At 43.5% G+C, this 21,875-nt stretch overlaps 1 protein-coding gene across 3 annotated transcripts in view; it reads left to right on the top strand.

Moving 5' to 3' along the window:
• Positions 1-21,875, top strand: part of LOC118769970 (RNA-binding protein with multiple splicing-like) — a 30,637-nt gene that overhangs the window by 4,161 nt on the left and 4,601 nt on the right. For 2 of the 3 annotated variants that reach the window (XR_005004528.1, XM_036517407.1), the window contains exons 2-6: positions 5,453-5,530; positions 6,581-6,619; positions 9,008-9,070; positions 12,882-13,032; positions 20,193-20,262. Coding sequence is in view for 2 of the 3 variants with exons in the window: in XM_036517407.1 (XP_036373300.1) it covers positions 5,453-5,530; positions 6,581-6,619; positions 9,008-9,070; positions 12,882-13,032; positions 20,193-20,262 (401 nt within the window). In the remaining variant the exon portion in view is untranslated. Of the gene's footprint in view, positions 1-5,452; positions 5,531-6,580; positions 6,620-9,007; positions 9,071-12,881; positions 13,033-17,925; positions 18,054-20,192; positions 20,263-21,875 lie in introns of all 3 variants that reach the window. The other variant, XM_036517406.1, reaches the window with a different exon arrangement.

Genomic DNA, 21,875 nt, shown 5'->3' on the forward strand with positions numbered 1-21,875 from the left:
TTGTCATCCAATCCTGGCCATTTGTTGGCTGTGTGAAACGAGGATCTTTTAAAAGACAACAAGGCTTAGCATGTAAACCCGCCACCGTGACAATATGAGTTAAAGTTTAACGGGCAATTTATGAGCGGTACATTTATGAAAGCAGTCGTTTGAAAGAATCTTCTTTTTGCACATCATTCAGTTTTGCAAAAAGAATAAGAAGAAAAGTGTGGTTTGAGGCCCCCCCTGGGCATGTACTGCTGAAAGCTCCATGTTGCCTGGGGTCTGCAGCCCTTCGTTCCCTAAAGAAAGCAATACATTGTTGCAACGTATCGTGTGATCACCTCCTCTCATGTCTTATTTTAGCTTAGCATGCAGCAGTGTGTTTATATCCCACAACGCCGTGAGCACACAGCTTGTGTGTCGGAGGCCAAAAAAAATGTTTAAGTAAGCAGCATTTACCGTGCTCTTTACCTGCCAATACACTCAGCTTGCTAATGCATTGGATGTTACTTGTAGTGCTGTGGGGCTGCAATTTCTTTTAACCCCTTTGAGGTAAAAGAAGAAGGGAATGTTTCTCTGTTGCAGAGGCAATTGAATCGTTGCAGTGTTTTTTTTCCCTTCCATACTACTAATTGCAGTCAGATAGGCTTGTGAGGTCTCCTCCTGTTTAGGATCGAGTGTCCTCCTCGCAGTCAGCGCTGTCTTTTCTTTTCCTCTCTTTCCTCCTCTCTCCTGGGGCTGGGAGACAACTCTTATCACATATCTGGAGAGCGTGACCCTGGACCAGTTTAAAAAACGGTCCATTTATGGTCATGGAAACCAAACACGACAGAAGCAGACATGAAAAGGCTGCTGACTGGTCAGCTGAGACACTCGAGGGACCGTGAGCACAGCACACCCCCCCCCCACCCCACCCCTTTCCAACGCTCCCGCTGTGGAGAGCAGAGCTGGAGAGGCCCTTAATCGATCACTTATTCACCCCTGAGCAAGCAAGGTTCCAGAGGCTTGTGTGGTGACCCAGGACGTCCGGCCTCCTTTTTGGCTAATCAGTAACGGAGCAGGGGGGGGGTTGGGGGTGTCAGGGAAGAGAGAGGAAAGCCAGCACTGAGCCCTGCATCAGTCAGAGCTCCGGAATGTAGTTACACATTTCTGAGAGATACTGTGGAGCCGGCTGCTTTGGTCTTACGGAGCTCTGCTTGTGTATATGTGTAACTGAAAATGTTAAAAGTTGACACTGACAAAAAAAGGGCCACTTTAATCGTGAAAAGTATTTTGGGAGGCCTTTCAAAATGAAATTCAGAGAGCCTGAGTTTTAGCAAGAGGACAGCTGATCGACATGGAGGAGCATGTCTTTATGAAAAGAAAAAAAAAAGAATTCCCTTAGGATGCTTTTTAGGCGCTTGTTTAATTTGGCAGGGGAATGATAACATTGACCAGAAATCGAGCCTGATTTAATTGTTCTGATTCATTCCTTTGATTGAGGTCATTTGTTTTGATATCTTTTTTTTTTGGGGGGGGGGGGGGGGGGGGGGGTCCACCTTTGTGAAAATTGATCAAATGACTTGCAGGTTAATAATAATTAGCTGTCTCTAAAGCATGTGGCACCTGGCACTGTGACTGTGAGAGATTTCTCTCTGGTAACATTTTCCCATGTTGTCCATGTTGTGGTAAGTGCTTTCTCAGTAAGCACCATGTACCTCTTAAAACATAACCCCCGATGTGCTCTCTAACCCTTAGCCTGGCCTTGACCCCGACCCCAGTTCCAACCCCAAACTTGACGCTGACCTTTGCTCACTTGATAATTAATTTAAAATCTGCTTAAACTGAACACACATTTCAAACAACAGTCAGAAGTGCTCCTTTGTCCTTTAGCTACCTTGATAGTCAGTGCTCCTCTCCACAACGAGTATAAGACATAAACATATATGTGTTTGTGTGTATAAAAATATAGTTTTTCTTTTTTTTTTCATTTTGGATAGTCAGACAGTTAAAAGTATTGTCATTGTCGCAGTCATCATGTGATTCAGAAAGCATTGTTTTTCAACATTCCATAGTGTTGGTGTGGTGTAGTTCTGGTTGACTGTGATGTGTGTGCGTAGACTTAGACTTGTATGAGTGGAGGCAAGGTGCTAACGGACAGCCCGTACAGATTAGACAGCTCGACATGCACAAGCACAACGCCCCTGGGACAGACACAGACTGAAGGGTCACTGTCTGCTTGTCACTCACCTTCCCCGGCCCCTCCTGCTCCCTGGGCCTCTCAAGTCACATGGTATTCAGCAGGCCTGTTCTGTCGGATCTCTGAGAGGATGTAGATCGATTCTGGTCTAGAGCACTGATCCAGGACTAACGTGCATCTTTTACACAAAATGGTTGAAGTTAAGATTAGGGTGGGTGAGCTGATCCTGGGTTGGTTGGTGTGAGGCAGAAGGCACTTGGAAGCATTTCTGTTGTCTCATTGTTTTACTAATGCTTGTATTGTTTTCATATTGCTTGGCCAAATTTGGTTGTTATGTGTTGTACACTTGCTTTATAGCCACTAAAAAAGATTTTACTTCACAGGGTGTACAGGGGGCCATACCATTGTACCTGAAATGCTAGCCAGGTCCAGGTTAGCCAGCCCTAGTTGTGGAACTCAGAGAACGCTGGCTGTAGTGTGTTATGTTGCCTTATACAGTATGATAGATAACCAAGGTAGAACTGAACAAGGCTTAATCATGAGCATATCCAGAAACGGCAAGTATTTGGAGTAGCTTGCAGTCTTTACTGATTATATCATTCCCATTTCAGTAGTAGTGATCAGCAGACATTTCCCTAAATCATACATTCCTGCTTGTGCTTCAGGTTGCTGTGATAGTGTTACTATTACGCCAGAGTTGTGATGTTTCACATTACTCGTGCTTTGTGAAAATGTCATTATTTGTGACTTTCCCATAAATACTACATAACATTCTTATTAATAATATTTGCTTGTATTGCTGTTTACTGATATTTTCTGAAACACATTATCATACTCAAGCAATGCGGTATTTGACTTCTTTAGACAGCACTCGGTGACTCTTGAAAACAAGAAGGCGATGCCACTGTGGGAAAGTGCAAAAGGAAAGTGTGTTGATGAGGTGATACCTGCATTCACAGGCAATGGCATCATGCCTGTGATTAGAACTGTACGCGGCCAGAGGGAGCGGCAGCAAAAGTGTCCTTAATAGGATCTGACGTTTCAGGCACAGCGCTCCAAAAGTTTGCTTGCTGTTGCCAGGTAACCACGCTGTGGATCTTGAAGTCTTCAGCTGACTTGCGATAGACCCTGCGCTTGGTTCCAAGCTCTTGTTCTCGGCGTATGTACAGAGAGGTTTAGGAGAACCATAAATGGTAAATGATCCATGCACACAAAGAGTCAGTCAGCCCTGTGGAGCGGTACGCAATGTACAGCACACTGTGAAATTAAGTGCAGTTAAAAGCCTTTGGCATTTCTGAAACACTTAGGTCTAGATGTAATGAAAGATTTCTTTAAAAAAATCATCCTGTGGTCTTGTGGTCTTTTGCCTTGTTGACTTTGCTGGTTTTTAATCACATTGTTCCAGAACTTTTTTTTGTATTTGTTTGACGTTGGTGTAGTCCGTATATTACATCACTGAAATGGTATTTCTGCATTGTACTGTAAGTGGTTGTTTGTTTAAGGTCATTTGAAGCTTAGCAGTCTAAGCTGTACAGATTCTGGCTCCACTATTTCTGTTGTGGACGTCACTGGAACCTGCGTTTTGTTCAGCCTCTGTTTCGGGAGGCAGGTGATACTGATACCCACTCCATGTCAGGCTTGTGTGTGGGTTATCATAGGAGGGAGGACAGACACTTAGGAAGGGTTCTTCAGTAGGGGTTGATTTTTAAAGGTAGATTGGCAGCCGCTTTACCACTATAGGGCTTGATTCAGGCTAACATGAGCTGGAGCCAAAGCTGTCTACTGCATAGTGCACACAGTGTGACTTTATTTCATATGTAGCTCTTTTAATTGCCTTTACAACTCTGCTGTGATTGTGCAATGATTTTTTTTTTTTGGTGAAATTCAGCACTTCGACACCTTGGCTTGGTGTAGCTGTTCCTCATCGTTCCTTCAGACACCTTGTGAGCTGTGATGTGGGTATCAATCTCAAATTCTAATACTGAGATTCCACTAACCACTCAACAATGTAATGTAGCGTGATGTGTCAACAAAACAGCTGATATCTGTAAGCCATTAGCGTTTCCTGTGGAGCTGCAGCGAAAAGCAGCAAGAGTTTGGGGTTATAAGAAAGATAAAATGCAAAATTGAGGCCAACACCAAGCCGAACGTACATGCTGGACAGAAGGGGAAAGATGAGGAATTTACTGAACTGTGCCAAGAGCATGAAGGGTTTATTTCATCTGTCTGCAAACAGCTACCACTACAAACAACAGAAGCATGATAATTCGGCAGGGTAGCCGGGTGGCTTTGTTGAAACCGCCGGCGACTTCGTGTGTCCTGAAGTTATGAAGTTAAGTGCTTTATAACCTTATAGGGCAGCATTACTGATCAGTGGGAGGCACCATGTGGCTCAGAAGTCGTTGGTGAGTCCTAAAATGGTGACACACAGTACGGTTCCCCAATTTCAAAACTTGTGTGGTGCGTCAGGCCCGACTCCAGGGTTAAGTATTTGCCAAAAAAAGAACTGAGCTCTCCATTACTTCTGTCTGCCTCTGGTGATTTGTAGTAATCAATGACGTTACCATATGCCTTTCTCCCTTCCATGTCCGTGTCTGTAGACTGTGGCACATTGCATTGTTTTTTCATAGGTAGACAAAGGCCTTGCACAGTGTTTGCAAATTACTGCTGTAGCTTGGGTTCTTCCTTGTTAAAGGGTACAGTTGAACTGGTTGTAAAAGTTGCTCAAAGGTTGCAAAAGTAATCTCTAACAGTAGTCTCATGTGAGCTACTGTTTAGAGCACATAGAAGTGTCTGCTTTCTGTATGATCCGAACTGACTTCCCTCTTTGCTTCTTATCACTGAACATGCACTCCCAAGGTGACATTGTAAATGATGGTCTACATACTTACATGAACAAAAATGTTTTTTTTCTTTCAGTGTTGAAGTCACAGTACTGGTAATTTTCATACAATCCCTTAAGAGCTGACATTTCTCAGAAAGCATTTTTAAACTTTTTTCTCAGATTATTCTCAGCGGTCACAGAAATCAAGACAGTGCTCTCTGAAATTAAAACTGACACAATGGCTTTGTCAAGTACTGAAAAGGGAAGGTGGAACACATAGTAAAGCCCGCTTAGCTGTAGCAGGAAGAGCAGACGGTGCGTACTGGCACAGTCTGTGGAGGCATTGTAACTGACCCATGTTCTGAGATATTGTTCACGCTGTCTCGCTGTGTCCATCAGAAGTGTTCAAAGTGTGAAGAATGCTTCCTCACTCCTCACTGTTTTTTTTCCCCTCTTGTTGCCTTCAGGTCCGAACACTATTTGTCAGTGGGTTGCCGTTGGATATCAAGCCCAGAGAACTGTACCTCTTATTTAGACCATTTAAGGTATGCCTTGTGCTCGTGTGTCTGATCCGTCTCTTTTAATGAGCTGCTTCAGACAATATTACTGACACTGTGAGCATTCAAGTGTTCTCATAATGTTTATTACTTTTCCACTCAATCAACGCAATTCATTGATTTACTGTGTGCTACCACTGGAGGACTCTCAGGAATACAACTGTGAGAAAATCTTCTCGCGAGAGCAGAGCTTACTGAACAATAGCTACAGCAATAGCTGCTATATTTGTTGTGTTATTACAGGTGTAATTTATCTTTCCATATATTTTGTATGCAAATCAGAAATCAAATCATGACCAAAAGGTCACTTGAACATGCATTATTGAACAGAAAGCGCTCAGTCCGTAGGATGAAGTCTGTGCTTTCTTTGGGTGCAAACAGCCAAAGAAAAATTCCGCAGTAGGTGCTGCACTCTAAGAGAATAGGACATAACCAAGAGCCTTTTTGTGTCCCTTTTTTATTCTTTCTCATTAAAAATACAGGAGAACATGCATTTGATTCACAGGGACATCCCTCAATGCATCAATAATAAAATAAACAAAAACATTTTCCCCATCTGTCAGTTAGTATCCTGTTTTATGGGAGTACTTTGTGTCTTCGGAATATACTGCAAAAGAGTAAAAAGCCGCCATGAAAACAACAGCTAATGCTATGCTTCATTGAACCTCGGCCAACGAATGGAGATTTGGCCTCAGATTGCTTCACTAAAGGAATGTTCACAATGGTAAATTATTGCAGGAAACTACTACAGCTGATGTTAATGAACAGACTCAGGTTTACACCTGTATGAAAGATAACATTGCAAAAGTCCACTCTTTTGTTATGCAGCAGATAACCCTGATGGGTATGATAACCAGAATTCCTTCTGCGTTACTTCCTGTGCTTGAATAACTGCATAACTGATTTGTCCCAATCACAGTATTTTTTAACCACAACATGCACACGGTACGTCTTTTTTTGTATTAAGTTTGCTTTTTGGCGTTTTGATAAATGGTTACTGTTGCGTTTTGTATTCACACTTGTAATTCTTTATTTCAGGGTTATGAAGGATCCTTGATCAAACTCACCTCCAAACAGGTAAACACTCACGTTTCACAGCTCACTTTACGGTTGATTAATTGTGTGTCACTTCGCTCAGCACCCTCGGCTGTTTTCTTGCCGGGGCGTCTCAGCCCTTTTGACATTCATCCTTTTCGGAGGCCCCACTTGGAGTCAGAGCCGGCTGCTCCAGGGATCAGGGAGAAAGCCGAGGGAGGAAAGCTGCTCCGACTTGTCTTTGTCATTCAAATAGACGCATTTGTCATTTCACGGATACTCAAGTGGGAAGTGAAGAACATGAAAGGAAACTGGAAACAATCTGATGTGTGAAGGAGATTGTTGAAGTTTTTTCGTGCTCTTCTCCTCTGATAACATTGTGGTGTGAGGGCAGGTGCATGTAAGTTTTATGCAGTGGTATATATGCAAAGAAAAAATGGGGTGTTATTGCCTAAAATGTGTTACATTTGTACTGCATTACAAAACCACCTTGTATATTTTAGCTGTAACAATTCTCAGTTGTTTGGTTAAAATGAATATGATAGAGAATGTATTCACAGTGCATTTTGTAGCATCCATAAACCTTGTAGTAAGGATTGTCCACCCTGACCATGTAAGGGTGTGGGGTTCAAGACTTTAAAAATGGCACTCTGTTTTACTTGGCACACAGCATTAAAAGAGGTGGATTGTGGGTAATGACCCTGTGAAAAACTGGTGTTCTGTCCAGGGGAAGTGCGCTTGTACATCGGGCTATTTCACAGTGCTGAAATGGGCATATGTTGTGCCCCTGTGAGCCAGGCCTTGCTTGGGCGCGGGGGGCAGCCAGTGGCACGGTTTAAAAATTTATGACCGGTTCACAGCGAAGCGGTTTTACTTTAAAGGGGTCAGCGGTTGTTGTTGTGCCGCGGCCGTGCTCCGCTCTGGGAGAGCAGAGTTAGGTGTTCTAATTAACAGGGCCCGTTTGAGGGAATTTGGCAGTCGGGCCCTCCCCCGGCAGCAGGAGGGGGGTCAGGCAGGGGGTAATGAGATTCACTGGAACTCAGAGGCGTCTCTGGCTCCTCCGCAGTGCCTCCTCCCTCTGAATCCACCCTGGAAGAGATACCATTAAGCAGGGAAGGAAAACGGCAAGCTTTCACATGCGGTGATTGGACAACTTCTACAAACTACAATTCACAGCATGGTGGAAGAGAATAGCAAGGGTAGCATCTCCCACTACAGCTGAATAATGTATCTTTGATAGTATATCTACAGCATTTGTTTTAGTGACAGACTTTTAATTCCATTGTTAAGTGTCTGTGTAGCAGATGCAGATTTGCCCAGCAAATAGAAGATAGTACAGTTTACTTTTTCCCTTTACAAGGCTGGATATGTAATGAAGTAATTCACATTAAGTGTCTTGCACAAAGGGGGAACAGCACTATCCCACCTAGGATTTGAGCCTGTAGCCTTCTGGTTATGAGACTGGTCCTCAAACCCCTCTCCTTTATTCATGTAATAAACAATTTAAAGCTTTATCTGGACTGCTGACACCTTCCTGAGGTCCCATAGTACTCTCCCAGCTCAAAGTATTACTTCTGACTAATGCAACGGGATGAAAATCCTTTTCTCTAGATATCTATATATGGATTTCTCTAGATTTCTATTTATATTTCTGGTATGTTTCCTGCCTTTATAATTTTGCCTTGACCGTTAAAAGCTCCCCCATTCTTTAAATCCTTCCCCTTCACTTTTCCATTCCTCTCCACTCCCTTTGGGATTACATGGCGCTGGGCAGCTTCAAAACTGCCAGGCGGGTAAGACAAAGATTCTTAATTGTGACAAGATATTATGCTCCATCTTCTTCACACTGAAGAGTCTGTCCCTGCCATCGAACATTTTGTCACTCAAACTCCTTAATGCCGGAACTCCTCAGACAGATTAGGAAGAGAGGCAGAGAGTGTAGTCTCCCTGGTGATTCAGCTCCTGGCCAAGAGCCTGGGCTCTGTCAAGTTGCTCTGGAATCCCTCAGAACAGAACGTCTCCATTCAGGCTGTGTGATGGCAGGTCAGTGTTTCCTGTAGGTTGACACAGCCCTGCCAGAGACATCTTTAGAGGTCAGGTCTGGCCACTCTGGTCTGCCTCGTTCTGGTCGGTGTGTTAGTAGGCATGTGTCTCACTGCGAACTTGAGTATATGCTGTAATTTCTCACTCTACGTACCCATCTCTGCCAATTGATTTGTCACCTTTTTCAAATGACAGATCAGGTAGTCCTTAACTGCACAGACGAAAAATAGGTTTCTGAACTCAGTAAAATAGCAGGTGTCATGCTGGAATAATTTATGCAAATGTTTTTCTAATGTTGTGTTATGCTAATCTTTTTTTATTTTTGATGAAAGACCATTTAATGTTTGTTCCCTTCGTCTCTCTCTTGTTCTCTCTCCCGGTCTCCAGCCAGTTGGGTTTGTCAGTTTTGACAGCCGATCAGAGGCAGAGGCGGCGAAGAACGCTCTGAACGTAAGTTGGTCCTCCGACGCTCCCGCCCAGACGGCGGCTTTTTCTGCGCTGTTTCTGCGCCCGCTGGTGAGTGCGGCAGCCATGTTGTTCGCTCCCACGGACTCGCGGTGCTCTTTGAGGCATGCTTGCAATGCAAGTCATGGATTTGTTATGGAAACTAAGGTCTGTGCGCTTACTCTGTGCACTGAAATAGAGTCACTTTCGGTAAACGGAAAGTGTTCTTCAAAACAAGGTACGGGAGGAATTTAAACAAATATTGCGCTGGCTGAGAGATTATGGTTTTGCTGTGATTGGTATAAAATAGTCACACCTAGTGCTACATGAAGGCAAAGACAGCATTTGATGAGATAAGATGAACTTTGTGGCAGCTGGGTGCTCCCTTACCGAAAGCTCAGCATCCTTAAGCTATAGTGGCAGACTTTCTGTTTATTGAGTGAGTAGTGCAGGTTCAGTGTGGTTCAACTTGGGAAGCAGTGTAGCTTGGTGGTTAAGAAGAATGTTCAGCTCCCAGGTGGGGCATTGCTATTGTACCTTTGAGTAAGGCACTTACCTGAGTTTCTCCAGGTAATATCCAGCTGTGTAGATGCATGATATTCAGAATATCTGCTATGTACATCATCCCAGATACATTGTCTGCCATGCAAGCAAGCAAATAATGATTGACAGTCACTTCCATTAATGGAGAGTGCACAGTGCTATACACAGATTCCCAGCACTTGTGTGCAAAGCATGCTGTGGACAGTGATGATACAGGTTTGGCACTGGCCACCATTATGATGTCACTTTTTTAGACTCTTACAGAGTGATCCAAATGATTTGAAATTCTCACATGATAAACCTTCTTCTTCCGGAGCTCACAAGGTCAGTGGCATCAAAACGGATGAGAGTGTGTATTTTGATCAGCACTACAATACAAGCCATTAATCTCGGATTCCGTTTTAATCTCCATGACATCGAGGCAGAAGGAAGATGAGTAAATCCCTAATTAAGCAGGTGAATATCTCCACAAGAAAGGATAGAAAGGCTTTAGTTTTGTGAATCACACTCGGCAGTGTTTTATATGGTTAATCATGCCGCGGAAACCAGTACCCTTGAAATCAACATAGCGGTATGCTTAATTGGAACCTTAGAGCTTTACCATTCATGTTCTTCAAGCATTAATGATTTGCAGCTGGTCTCATTCGCTGGCAGTTGTTTGGACAGATTGTTCACGAGTAATCGTAGGCAACACAATTAGTTTGTTTTCTTATTTGCCTTTAAGGAATACATTCCTCCAGACACCAATTGCAGAAACTGGATAGACAGACAGATCACAATATTGCCAAGCTTTTGACATGTTTACTAGCAAAATGTGTCTGGATTTGCAATATTTAAGTCAGTAATATTTTACTTGCAGCATTTTCCCGACATCGATTTGACAGACCTCTCAAACACTTTTTTCGTTTGGTAATGTCACTTGTTTTTTCCATAGAGTGCAGCTTTATTATATTTTTACACCCTCTCACTCAGACAAATATCCATACGACATAACTGTTGAAGACACGCTTCTCCCGGGATTTCAGTGGAAGACATAGAATGGGTATGCATAGTATGATAACTCGCCTCCAGTTGCAGTGACACTCTGGACAGGGAACGCTGCAAATTAAACACTTGCTTAAACCGCAAATTGAAAATGTGTCTTATTTTTTTGCTCGGCGTCCTTGGGGTCCTTCAACACCTCAGAACAGTGCCTTGTGTGGGGGTGAAATTCAGAGAATGGAGACGTCTGGTGAAATATTTGTCACCTCTGCCCCTTGCATACAGAGATGTGTTGCATTTTGTAGCCGATTCTACCGCAGCAATGGTTGCGTGCGTTTTGAGAAAAGTGAAAACTCACTGTCTTTTAGGATAGCTTTAAAATGGCTATCTCAGTCTCACTGGATGCACATTCTGCTCTAGCAGGGACAGCCCCTAAATGGGTGTTGGTTTAAGGTTTAAAGAACAACCATAATGAATGAACACTCTAACCACCAAGTAAGCCTGCTAACTTATCGCACCGCTGTGTCTTCAGTTGGATTCTACGCATATGTGCATTATTCCCTCCATCGCCCAGAAAATTGGTTGTGCTTGACTCCTAATTGCACGAGACTTACATGGGGAAGCACTTGTACAGGCGTAGAAAAAACCATAGCTAGCAGTGTAACCAAGAGAATATTGACTTCACAGACATCTCTGCATTGACCCAGCTAACTGCCTTTTAAGAGGACAAAAACACTCTTATTGGGTTGTTGCAGGGGCAAGTTGCTGCTGGCGTCTGTGATGATTTCAGGCTCAGCGAACAAACTCTGCTTTTGTTCTGGCTGAAGAAGGGCCTTGTTCACACTTCCATATTTTTAGATCTGCTTTTGGGGGCCTTGATGGAGCACAAGAGCAGCATGGGGAAGGAGTACATTTTCATATTGATTGTATTGCTGGACCCCCCCGGAGTGCCGCCTTGAGTTAAAATTTCTTGTCCCGCCATATATTAACATAATGATCTTGGGAGCGTGTCAGAATCATTCTGTAGTTGACCCTGAGCTTTCATGTAACTTGTGGCCCTGGGTAGGTGGTCCAGGTGTTAGATTACACACAAGCATGTCGAGGAAAGTTGCGTGATAGCTTGATCTGAGGCATGACGGGAGGTCCATTGGTATGCACTCTTTAGATCTTGCTAGATGTGGACCTGCTGTTTGCATGAATGAGTTGAAATTAACTTGCAAGACTTCATTCTATTGTACTATGGTCAATGCAGGACCTTTTTCACGCTGTTCCTCAAATTCAGGTGGATTGTCAGATCATTAGATCAATCAAATTTTTGATTGCTGTCATTCACTCAGTTTTTCCTGTCAAAATATGAGACTCACACCAGAGAACTCTCCAGTCTTTGGTGTGTTTCTGGAGCAGACAAAATATTTGATTGCATTTGATTGTACAGAGACATTCATCAGATTAGTCAGAATTCTGAAATTATTATAATGATAATTTTTTGCACATCCACACTGCCATTAGGAAGACATATCATGCAAAGAAAGATGTGTGGAAAGAAAATGCAATCAAAGCAACAATGTAATTATGGCAAAAAGCCAAAAAGTCTCCAGATCTTTTGTGCTCAGAGTGACTTAAAACATGTATCATATTCTTACACAATAAGAAGATTTAGCCTTTAAAATGCACACTGTATGAATACATAATTTAGTAATCAAGTGTCAGTAAATGAATATTATGAATATTATCAAATGGTTTCCTTTATACCAAAGAGATGCTAGAAGCATTTTTTCATTGTTTGAAAATACATTTCGGATATTACTACATTATTCACTCAGTCTACAGAATAGCAACAACAAGGCAGTATATGACTTCAAAATACAAAAGTATTGCAGAAGCAAGTACCAAATCTTGAAGCACATTTTAACAGTCGTTCTTGTATAAACGCAGCACAAAGATTCATCCCGGAGAAGCTGCAAATAATCATACAGAGACAGCAGATATAAACCAAAATGATAACGCACAGCTGTTTTACCAAGTTTGGTTGATTTTCAGAATGTTAGCTTCATTTCATCTTAGAAAACTAAATACCTTTCTAACTCAGCAAATGACCATGTTTAAATACTGTTTTTCTTGGAACAAATGAATAAATATTGAAATAGGGGGCATATTCTATAGAGGCTGTATTTTGTATGGTCAAACAGGGAAAAACGTTAACACCTGATGAACCAAAGCAGTACCTACTCAGAGGCACATGCCTCTGTTTTCCTTTCTCGTCATCCTTAAAGTGCATCTCCTGTTTCTCAAGGGTGTCCGTTTCGACCCGGAAATCCCTCAGACGTTGCGGCTGGAGTTTGCCAAGGCCAACACCAAGATGGCCAAGAACAAGCTGGTGGGCACTCCCAACCCCCCTCTGTCCCAGCAGAGTCCCGGCCCCCAGTTCATCAGCAGGGACCCCTGTGAGTATACCTGTCCACTGTTCTGGGAACCCACTTTTACCTATGAGGGGGGCTCCTCAGCTGAGGGGGGGGGGGGGGGGCGGCTTAGGGACAGTCAACAACAAGAAATCTCACCTTCCAAGTGACACAGTGCAAAGGCAGTGAACGGGCCATGGTAAATTTGATGGTTACTGGTTTCTATTTTGGCTGCGGACTCTTCTTTACCATTTTGGATCTTGAAGTGTGTGTGACATGCATAGAATAATGATATTGTTATAGCACGCAAACACCATTGAATGACTCTTTTTCACGCATACAGAGGTTGCAGTTGACGTTGCCTTTGAACCCAGAATTTGCACCCACGTTTTTTTTTGTTTTTAATCTTAGCATTACCATGTGCACAAAACAGAACTGAAATTAAATACATTCATGGCTGGTCGTAATAGAGGGCACAGCCTCTGTGAAGTCCGCCCAGAATCCACAAGACAAACATGAAGAGATCAACTTTTCCTTTGAATCAAATGGCTTATGTGAGCACAAGCAAAGCCTGTGCTGGCTCAACTGGAAGGACATGGGTAGCACTGAACTCCCTGGGAGGCTGAGATGGGGAATGTCGAGCACAAGTGCCTGACAATCCTATAGTGCAGCTGGCCAAATCTAGTAGAAAATTTTCAAGCAGACATTCCCATTGGGGATGTTACCAGCGGTTTGTGTCAAGATCTTACCGCAATGTGTTGGTGACTTTACTTTGTAAAATTATTCTATTTATCAGTTGTTTCATTGGCTTACAGTTTTATCCAGTACTATTATATAATATACACATGTGTAGTCTGCCTGTCATAGAGATATTGGTTTGTATGTATACATTCATAAAAATGAAATAATAAGGTTTATCCCTTGAACATAGCTGTCATTCTGTGTGAGTGGAGGGATTAGCTTGCTGTAAATATTTGCTTTGTAGTTCTGATTCTTTAACACTTAAGAGTTAATGAGTATGATTTATCCTTGTCTGTTGAGAGCAGAAAGAAAAACAGTCCTGGACATCTGTTTTTCTACCCTGTTGTTGTATCTTGCATGTCCTTTAGGAGCCAAAAACAATCCTCCTTGACACAGTGTATTGAATATCCCTTATGAAGCCATTTCCTTGAATATCATGCTTGCATTTAATCCTTTGCTATTTGATCGACTAAGATAATGTTCTTTTTCGTACATATTTACTTAGTATTGGCTGATCTTCGGCCAAATGAAATTTCGTGGCTGTGGAAATATTTTTATCCTGAGGTGCACCGTGATTGAAACCTGTAAAAACAGATGAATTCGCTCCAGAACATCTGCACAGGGAAATGAAGACCCCTTCAGAACTCCTAAGAGAAACTCACCAGCTCCACCAATTCACCAGCTGGACATTTATAAGAAAGACTGGCTGTGGAATTGCTTTATGACACACTGGAGTGTTTTAAAAGATTGTTATTAAGGCAAACTACTCATGTTTTATATTCTAATTATTACTAATGATTTAGAAATGATTTAGAATGTCATGCAGTCAATCAATGGTGCCTCTGGAAGGAATCAATGTAGTGTTAGGTATGTTAGGTTATTCTCTTAGTACATAAATAAGGAACGTTCTTGGTTTGACTTGTCAACCTTTTGTAAATGAGCGTGGTAATGACCAGAAGGCTTGGGGTGTGCTTCATACAGCCAACCAAACTCCTTCCTTGGATTCTGTTCTCAAAGACTACATTTTTTCCAGGAAATGTAAAATGGATTTCACGCTCCAATTCAATACATTTCAAACCTGTTAAGGCACATTGCCGACAACACATCACAACAGTCCAAAGTGCTCTTTAAGTTGCTCCGTTCCATAGGGAATACTTGTGTAGATTGAAACAGTAGAAAATATCTTCCCTAAGAGAACGTCAGACACTGCTTTTAGGGGGCTATTTTAAATCCAGTTCTCCTAAGCCAAAGAGGTCAAACACATTTGATGTTGAAATATAGATGTGCCTTTTCAAAAGGAATCAGCCTTCAGCTCGGAGGTTGAGTTCTGTAACATGACTTCCAGCTGCAGTTCGCAGAAGCTAATATCAAGCTTTCTGCATTATTCAGCAGCCATCTAAGGCTAAAATTTAAGCGTGACCAGATGCAGATAACTCATAGTGACTTACATAGCTCACATTTGACCACCACTGTCCAGAAAGTTCTGACTGAATAAAAAAAAAAGAATACAAGTTTATATTCATTTTTTTATTTCGTCAGAAGCTTCTAGACAGTTGCGGTATTCCTGCAAAGAGCAGACAGAGCAATTATAAGCATCACAGTAAGATGGACTGCTATTTAGCATTTTTCTATGAGTAGCAGATATGAAAGCCCCAGCGTTAATAATCATATTTATCTGTAGTTACCTAAGAAGTTCATGACTTCATCTGAGAACTCGAGTGTTCCTTTACCTCTCCTGCGCTCAATAACTTATGTGTATGCTTATGGTCTAGCATTGAAGGCAGGCAATTCTGTAGATTTTTATTGACTTTTTTATTCTTGTACAATTAGTCAGACCCACGAATTTATCCCCATTTCCATTAGCTGCCCCTTTATACTTTAATAATGACATTTACAGTTCTTTGTGAGACAGAAAACTGATGGCCCACTATTGAAAGTAGTCAGTGTACGCCGTTTACATTAAACGCATGCTGTGGAATGGAAAGCGCGCAGGATTGTTGCTGGAAAACGTTAACCTTCCCTCCTGAATGTTCATATTGAGCAACCCCCCGAGCACGTGACACTGTGTGGGCTTTGTCAGCGCGGTGCAGTGTCGTGTTTACCTCTCGGATAAATATTATGTTAAGTGTTGAGCAAACACAGCGGACCTGGCACAGAGCACGGCCCTTGTTTGGATGTGCGCAGTTGTGCGCTCTTGCTGAACGAGCTCTTAAAGAGCGCGGAGGGCCGTCGTTTGAAATGACGGGCAGACTGATCAGCAACGCTCCGATTTCCATCTCAGTCTTATATCAAGCTGGATCTTTACAGGGATTTAATTTCAGGAAAAAGTCAACATCTGAAAATTAATCTTGAAGTGCTTCACCTCTGCACGCACATAAAGTCAGTGGCATTTACAATGCTGATTTACGAATGCTAGCTACGTAGAAACAAACACCGTCCCTGGATTTTTTTGTTGTTGTAATAGAACCACTATTTGCCTTCTGAGTCCAATCTCACATGAAGTCAAGGGATTCTCTGGAGAAATACGGAAGGAAGCAATTAGTAAGAACCATGATGTAATGACAAAATTAGAAGCCAGTTCAAGTAAACTAACTGAGATTTTCTGATAGTGGGTTTCTTTTAAAGCGTCACTAAAAAAAAACCTGGCGCTGTTCAAAAATAAATTTACATGCTAAGGGCTTGAACTTGGAACAGAGTTTTGACTTAAGTATATCATGTCTCGTATAGAATGCAGTAACATATGTGTCATGTCACAGCGTATGTGTTACCTGCTAATGAATGCCATGTGCGTGCCCTCTAGCCCTTTGATTCTCTCTGACATTTGAGCTTCAGGCTTTATTCTCGTCAATCTCACCAAATACACAGAAGACGAAAAGTTATTTCAACCTGGAGTTACCTCGGGAATGCAGATCCCCTTGATATTACGCAAGTGAATGAAACTACTGCAATGCATCACTTTTAGTCCAAAGTCATCATCTCCCTCCCTCTCTTGTTATTGTCATTGTTATTAGTCATATTATTATTAGTAACAGTCATAGTATGAGTTATTGTATGTTAGTAGTATATTAGTGTTAGTATCAGTGGTATCAGTGCTGTTGTCATGTAGCACACATCCTTATTAAATTTGATTCGCTGTACAGTCCTTGAGACAATTAGAATAAAATAGTGACCAAAATCCAAAAACAACATATGTAAATATTAATAGTTTGTATGAGGTGATTAAATGCACTTTAGATTACAAATATAATCCAACAAACTACCAGGAAGGGAAGAATAATGGCATAATGGAAAAAAAATACATGCTCAAAGGTGACTGCATTGAAATGACTAGGGAGAAACAAAAAAAATCTGAGGATTGCTGAGGTAATGTTTAAAGAGGTGTGTTCCTTGGAGACGTTGAACTGTACAGTCTTATAGGAAAGTGATTACAGGTGCATATCATTTCCATAATCGTAGAGGCTGTAATCTCAGTTTGTCAACTGTCAAGATGGTGTCAAAATCGGCAGCAGCAATCCCCTGCAGATCGGAGCTGTGATTAATAGGTCTGTGCAGAAAAGCAGCGCGCTGTTTTGGAAAGGCGGCGTTGTGTATGTCCAGGCTTGTCTCGTAAAAAAGCCTTCAGATCAGTAAGCCCCTGGGCTCCGTTATGTGTCTCCCTTTTCGGCCTTGTTTCTCCGCATCTGCCGACGGATACTTCTAAATTGGGAAGCGGCTGATGTATTGCTGAATGCATCAGCTTTGTTATACGTTTGAGAGACGGTTAAACGGTGTCCCGTGCTGCATTAAATGAGACGGCCTGCGGGCACCTCGCAGCCTCTCGGCACTCCGCGAGAGATTTCTGACTGGAGCCCTGTCCTCAATAATCATTAATCTCTTTTTTTGGCGAACAGAAGAGCGTGGGGCCTTGCCATCTTTTAACAAGACATGACCTTGCCTTATTTGGTAGCTGATTGATGCCAAAGTGTCAGCGCCGGCTTTGCGTGTCCTCATCAACTATTCACTTCATAAAAGCAGTCTCAGCAGTTGTTTTTCGTACCCTTCTTTTGTCTTCCACCCGCTGTTGCTCAACATCTCTTTCTGGTGGGATAGGTGTGTTGTGCTCCCCTTGTTGCCTCTCTCTCTCTCTCTCTCTCTCTCTCTCTCCCTCTCTCTCTCTCTCCCTCTCTCTCTCACCCTCTCCCTCTTGTTGTTTTGCAGATGAGCTCACAGTCCCTGCACTTTATCCCAGTAGCCCTGATGTCTGGGCCCCGTACCCCCTGTACCCCGCGGAGCTGTCACCTGCTCTACCTCCCGCTTTCACCTACCCCTCCTCGCTGCACGCCCAGGTAAACTCCCCGAGCACCCGCCCCCCCCCCCCCTCCCCTCTGCCCCAGCCTCAATGAGCCCCCGCTCACCACACCCCACCCCACCCACATTTCCCGCTCTCCCACCCACCTGCACGCACCCCCTTCTGGTCCCCCTCACCCACCTGCAGCCAGCAGCTCAACTCATCCACAGCCATGGGGGTTGTCACCCAAACTCTCTCGCTCCAGTCTGCTCCACTCTGAAAACTCCACTGTGAGTCACAGGCAGGCTCCAGGGATCCACCCACTCTGTGGCCGATCACTCATTCCACAGCAGCCTGAGATGGGCTCCCCTAACTCAGCATTACATATCATCCTGTCCTCCCTGTAGTTTTCCACTAGACTCGGTACAGGAGACACATACTAGCATGGTGCTATATGACTGATGTATCACTTCAGAGAACTTCTGATTTTCATTTGAGAAAAACTTCTTCAAGGAATGTCTGCCTTTTCAAGAAGGGGAACTTAAACTGAAATGATGTTGAAATTTTGAGTGATTTAAATCTCAAAGAGCACGAAGGACTGTTTTCTGAAAAGCGATTAGAAGTTTATATTGCAGTGATTTATTAGAATGCATACTGTATCTAATCGGAGCTTGAAATTCATTTTCAAATATTCTTAAAAAGTCATATTAAAAAAGCAGGGGAACTTGCACTCTCGTAGGACAGAAATAGCCGAGTGACTTAATGGAAACCAAAGCATTTTGGATGAGTGCCTAACAAGGAGAAAGCCACATGCTGACAGCATGGGAAGACACCTTTGACTATAATGGAATGCAACTCTTTTTTAACCCAGCTGAAGTCACTCCTTAGTGTGGAAGGCATGTGAGGCCTGTTTGAAATGTTCATTCTATACATCCCCAACGTGCAGTAAATTTTGCCTTCAGACCCTACAGCAATACTGGGGCGGGGGGGGGGGGGAGTTCACTATTCTGGCACACGGCCTGTGGCTATTGAGCCGAGCTCCCTCCCTTTTTTATCGTAGCAAACAGAGTGGTGGAGTGCGCGCGGTTAGCCGTGCTCTTATCTGCTCACCTGCGTTTTCAGGGATCTCTGTGCAGTCAGTGTAAGCTGCCGGCACCCGGCCAGCAGCACGGCTCCCATTGATTAGAGCCACATGCAGCCGTGACCTATTTTATCAGGCCTTTTCATCGTTAATCCAGCTAGTTTTCTATTCGCTCGCATCGATCGCCGTTTAGAACATTCTTGTCTCAACTCCAAGCGGCTCGGTGATAAATCCAGTCCTGACAGGAAGCAGTGGGAGAACCAGGTAAAGCTGCCCTTAGCTCACAGTCTGTGAGAGAAAGAGAGAGAAGAGGGAGGGGGAGGGGGAGAGGGAGAGGGGGTTTGCCCTATCTTTTAAGTCCCCTTAAACAATCTGTAACTACATGGGCCAGGTCATTAACCCCAGCACTGAGCTGGCTATTACTAATTGTCAGGTCCTGAAAGACACATCTAGGGTTGCTGGTCTTGTAACTTTTTTGTTAAATGACAATGATCCCATTTTATATTTGAATATATTATACATGTGTCCACTTTATCCAGCTCCCCATGTGTTTTTCCCCAGGTTTGCCTGTCCGTAGCTGAATAGACAGTAGCAGCAGAGACAGGGGCAGGTTTGTGGAGGATCTGTGCTGTCTGTGACGATAATGTGGCCCATTGTTCACCCTCTGTGCAGGAGTCAGGTGGTGGCTGCTGGCCCTGAGGCCATTCATACGATCACGGGGAACAGACTCCTGCTGGGATAGGACTGTTATGTCTGCAGGTCCACAAGGAGACACACACACACACACACACACACACACGCACACACACAGAACTTATCTAATAGCCTTATAGTTCAGGGAAGTGTCTCAGGATCTGGTGGCATGCATCAGGTTAATTGGGTGAATCGGGTGGATCAGTTGAATCCTGTGAGTCGGTTGAATCAGGTGGATCAGACTGAATCCTGTGAGTCGGTTGAATCAGGTGGATCGGACTGAATCCTGTGAGTCGGTTGAATCAGGTGGATCAGACTGAATCCTGTGAGTCGGTTGAATCAGGTGGATCAGTTGAATCCTGTGAGTCGGTTGAATCAGGTGGATCGGACTGAATCCCGCTTTGTTTTCATCTGTCTGCACAGATTCGTTGGCTCCCTCCTGCAGACGCCGCCCCCCAGGGATGGAAGTCCAGGCAGTTCTGCTGAAATCTGGGTGAGTGCACACATGCACACACACACACACATACATACACACACCCCTCCCCCTTGTGGGCAGTTCTGCAAGCACTCTCCTTTCTCTTTCTGCCATGGAGAATAAAGCCCCTGGTGTTTAGCTGGGCCCCTATCGAGTTGCTGATTTCAGTGAATCTAATGTATGCAAGCCTATCGATTTCTCTGTCTTCGGGTTCATTCCTGCTGTGCACTGTCAGTTGCCATACTTCATACTGAGCGCTGCATAGCCGTCCCACCCCGCTGTAAGTCAAACCCTCTAACGGTAATTATAGTCTAACCCCACAAAGATCAGACTCAGTATTAATGCTCTCTGCCTGTTAATCATTGCTTTGCCAAACCATTGGAGGGCCTCCAATGAACACAGGCTTACTGACGTAAGAGTGAAACACTCCAGGTGGAATCTGACACACCGTAATCTGCATTCAGTGATTTAGAGGATGCTATCATTCTTCTGCCTGCCCTGGTCTTGCAAGGCTTTCTATTCACATCTGAGCCTGGCGTTTCCTGGCCAGCGCTGCAGTCAACGGGTAGATTCATGGATTGCAGGCATTTTCTCCCCTGCCATTGTTAGGTTGTGCTCTCCATTGATGTCTCGCTTTTGCTTTGATATGGGGCTTCAAAGGCGTCGAATCAAACAGAATACTGAACCCCACTCTAAGTCAGTAATTCAGTGCCCTCAGCTCCTCCAGAGAAACTGCTGGTGAGCCTCTTTACCTGCTCCAGAAACATCAGCCAAAGCTGCCCTTTGCGTACGTCAAAGGGATTTTTTTCTTTTTTGGCAGCTGAAATGCACTACAGAGACTTTAACATACACTCTAAGGGGATAGTCTCTCTATCTACTTTGAATTAACTTGCTACAAGAAGCAATGAGCTAACATAGGTCATTTTTGCATTGTATATTTGTTTTTACATTATTGTGGTTCACTAGTAGTCAAAACCGCCTCATAGCCTTCTCTTGTTTCTTGGTCGAAGCTAAGAGAGGGTGGGCTTTATTGGTACTTGTTTTGGAGGCCCCCCTTCAGGGGAATTCCAAGATGTTGCTGAAAGTGTTGTGGACAGCCAGTAGGGGGCAGTCTTCACACAGAGGCACTTAGACAACCAATGTCCCATTGCAGTCATGGGTACAATGTGCCATAAGATGCACTGTTAAACTATCTGGATGAGATGTGAAACAGAAGTCCTGAGGTAATGTGGTCGTTAGAGAATCCAAATTACTCATCTGGCCATCTAATCAGTAATTAACTGAATAAAATCCTCTTTAACTCAGTGTACTACAAGGCCTTGCGCAAAATGGCCGCCATGTATCATTCAGGGATTCACCCCTGGCCTCCTGCTGAACAAGACACTGAGAATCATGAAAAGTGTTATAGAAACACAGTTCATTTTTTTCCGACACGCCTCATCAGAAGGGGACAGTACCAGAGGAAACAACATTCAAAAGAATAAACCTACAAACAAGACCTTGTAAAAGCTATGAAACTGATTAACAGGGCACAGCTGAGCTGAATAATCTTCCTTTTGATACAATGCTTCTGTCATCCCGGGGCTGGTGACGCATGTCTGTGCCGCGTGTTCTAATCCTGACGGCGGCAA

This window comes from Megalops cyprinoides, chromosome 22, assembly GCF_013368585.1.
Source record: "Megalops cyprinoides isolate fMegCyp1 chromosome 22, fMegCyp1.pri, whole genome shotgun sequence".
Taxonomy (NCBI): domain Eukaryota; kingdom Metazoa; phylum Chordata; class Actinopteri; order Elopiformes; family Megalopidae; genus Megalops; species Megalops cyprinoides.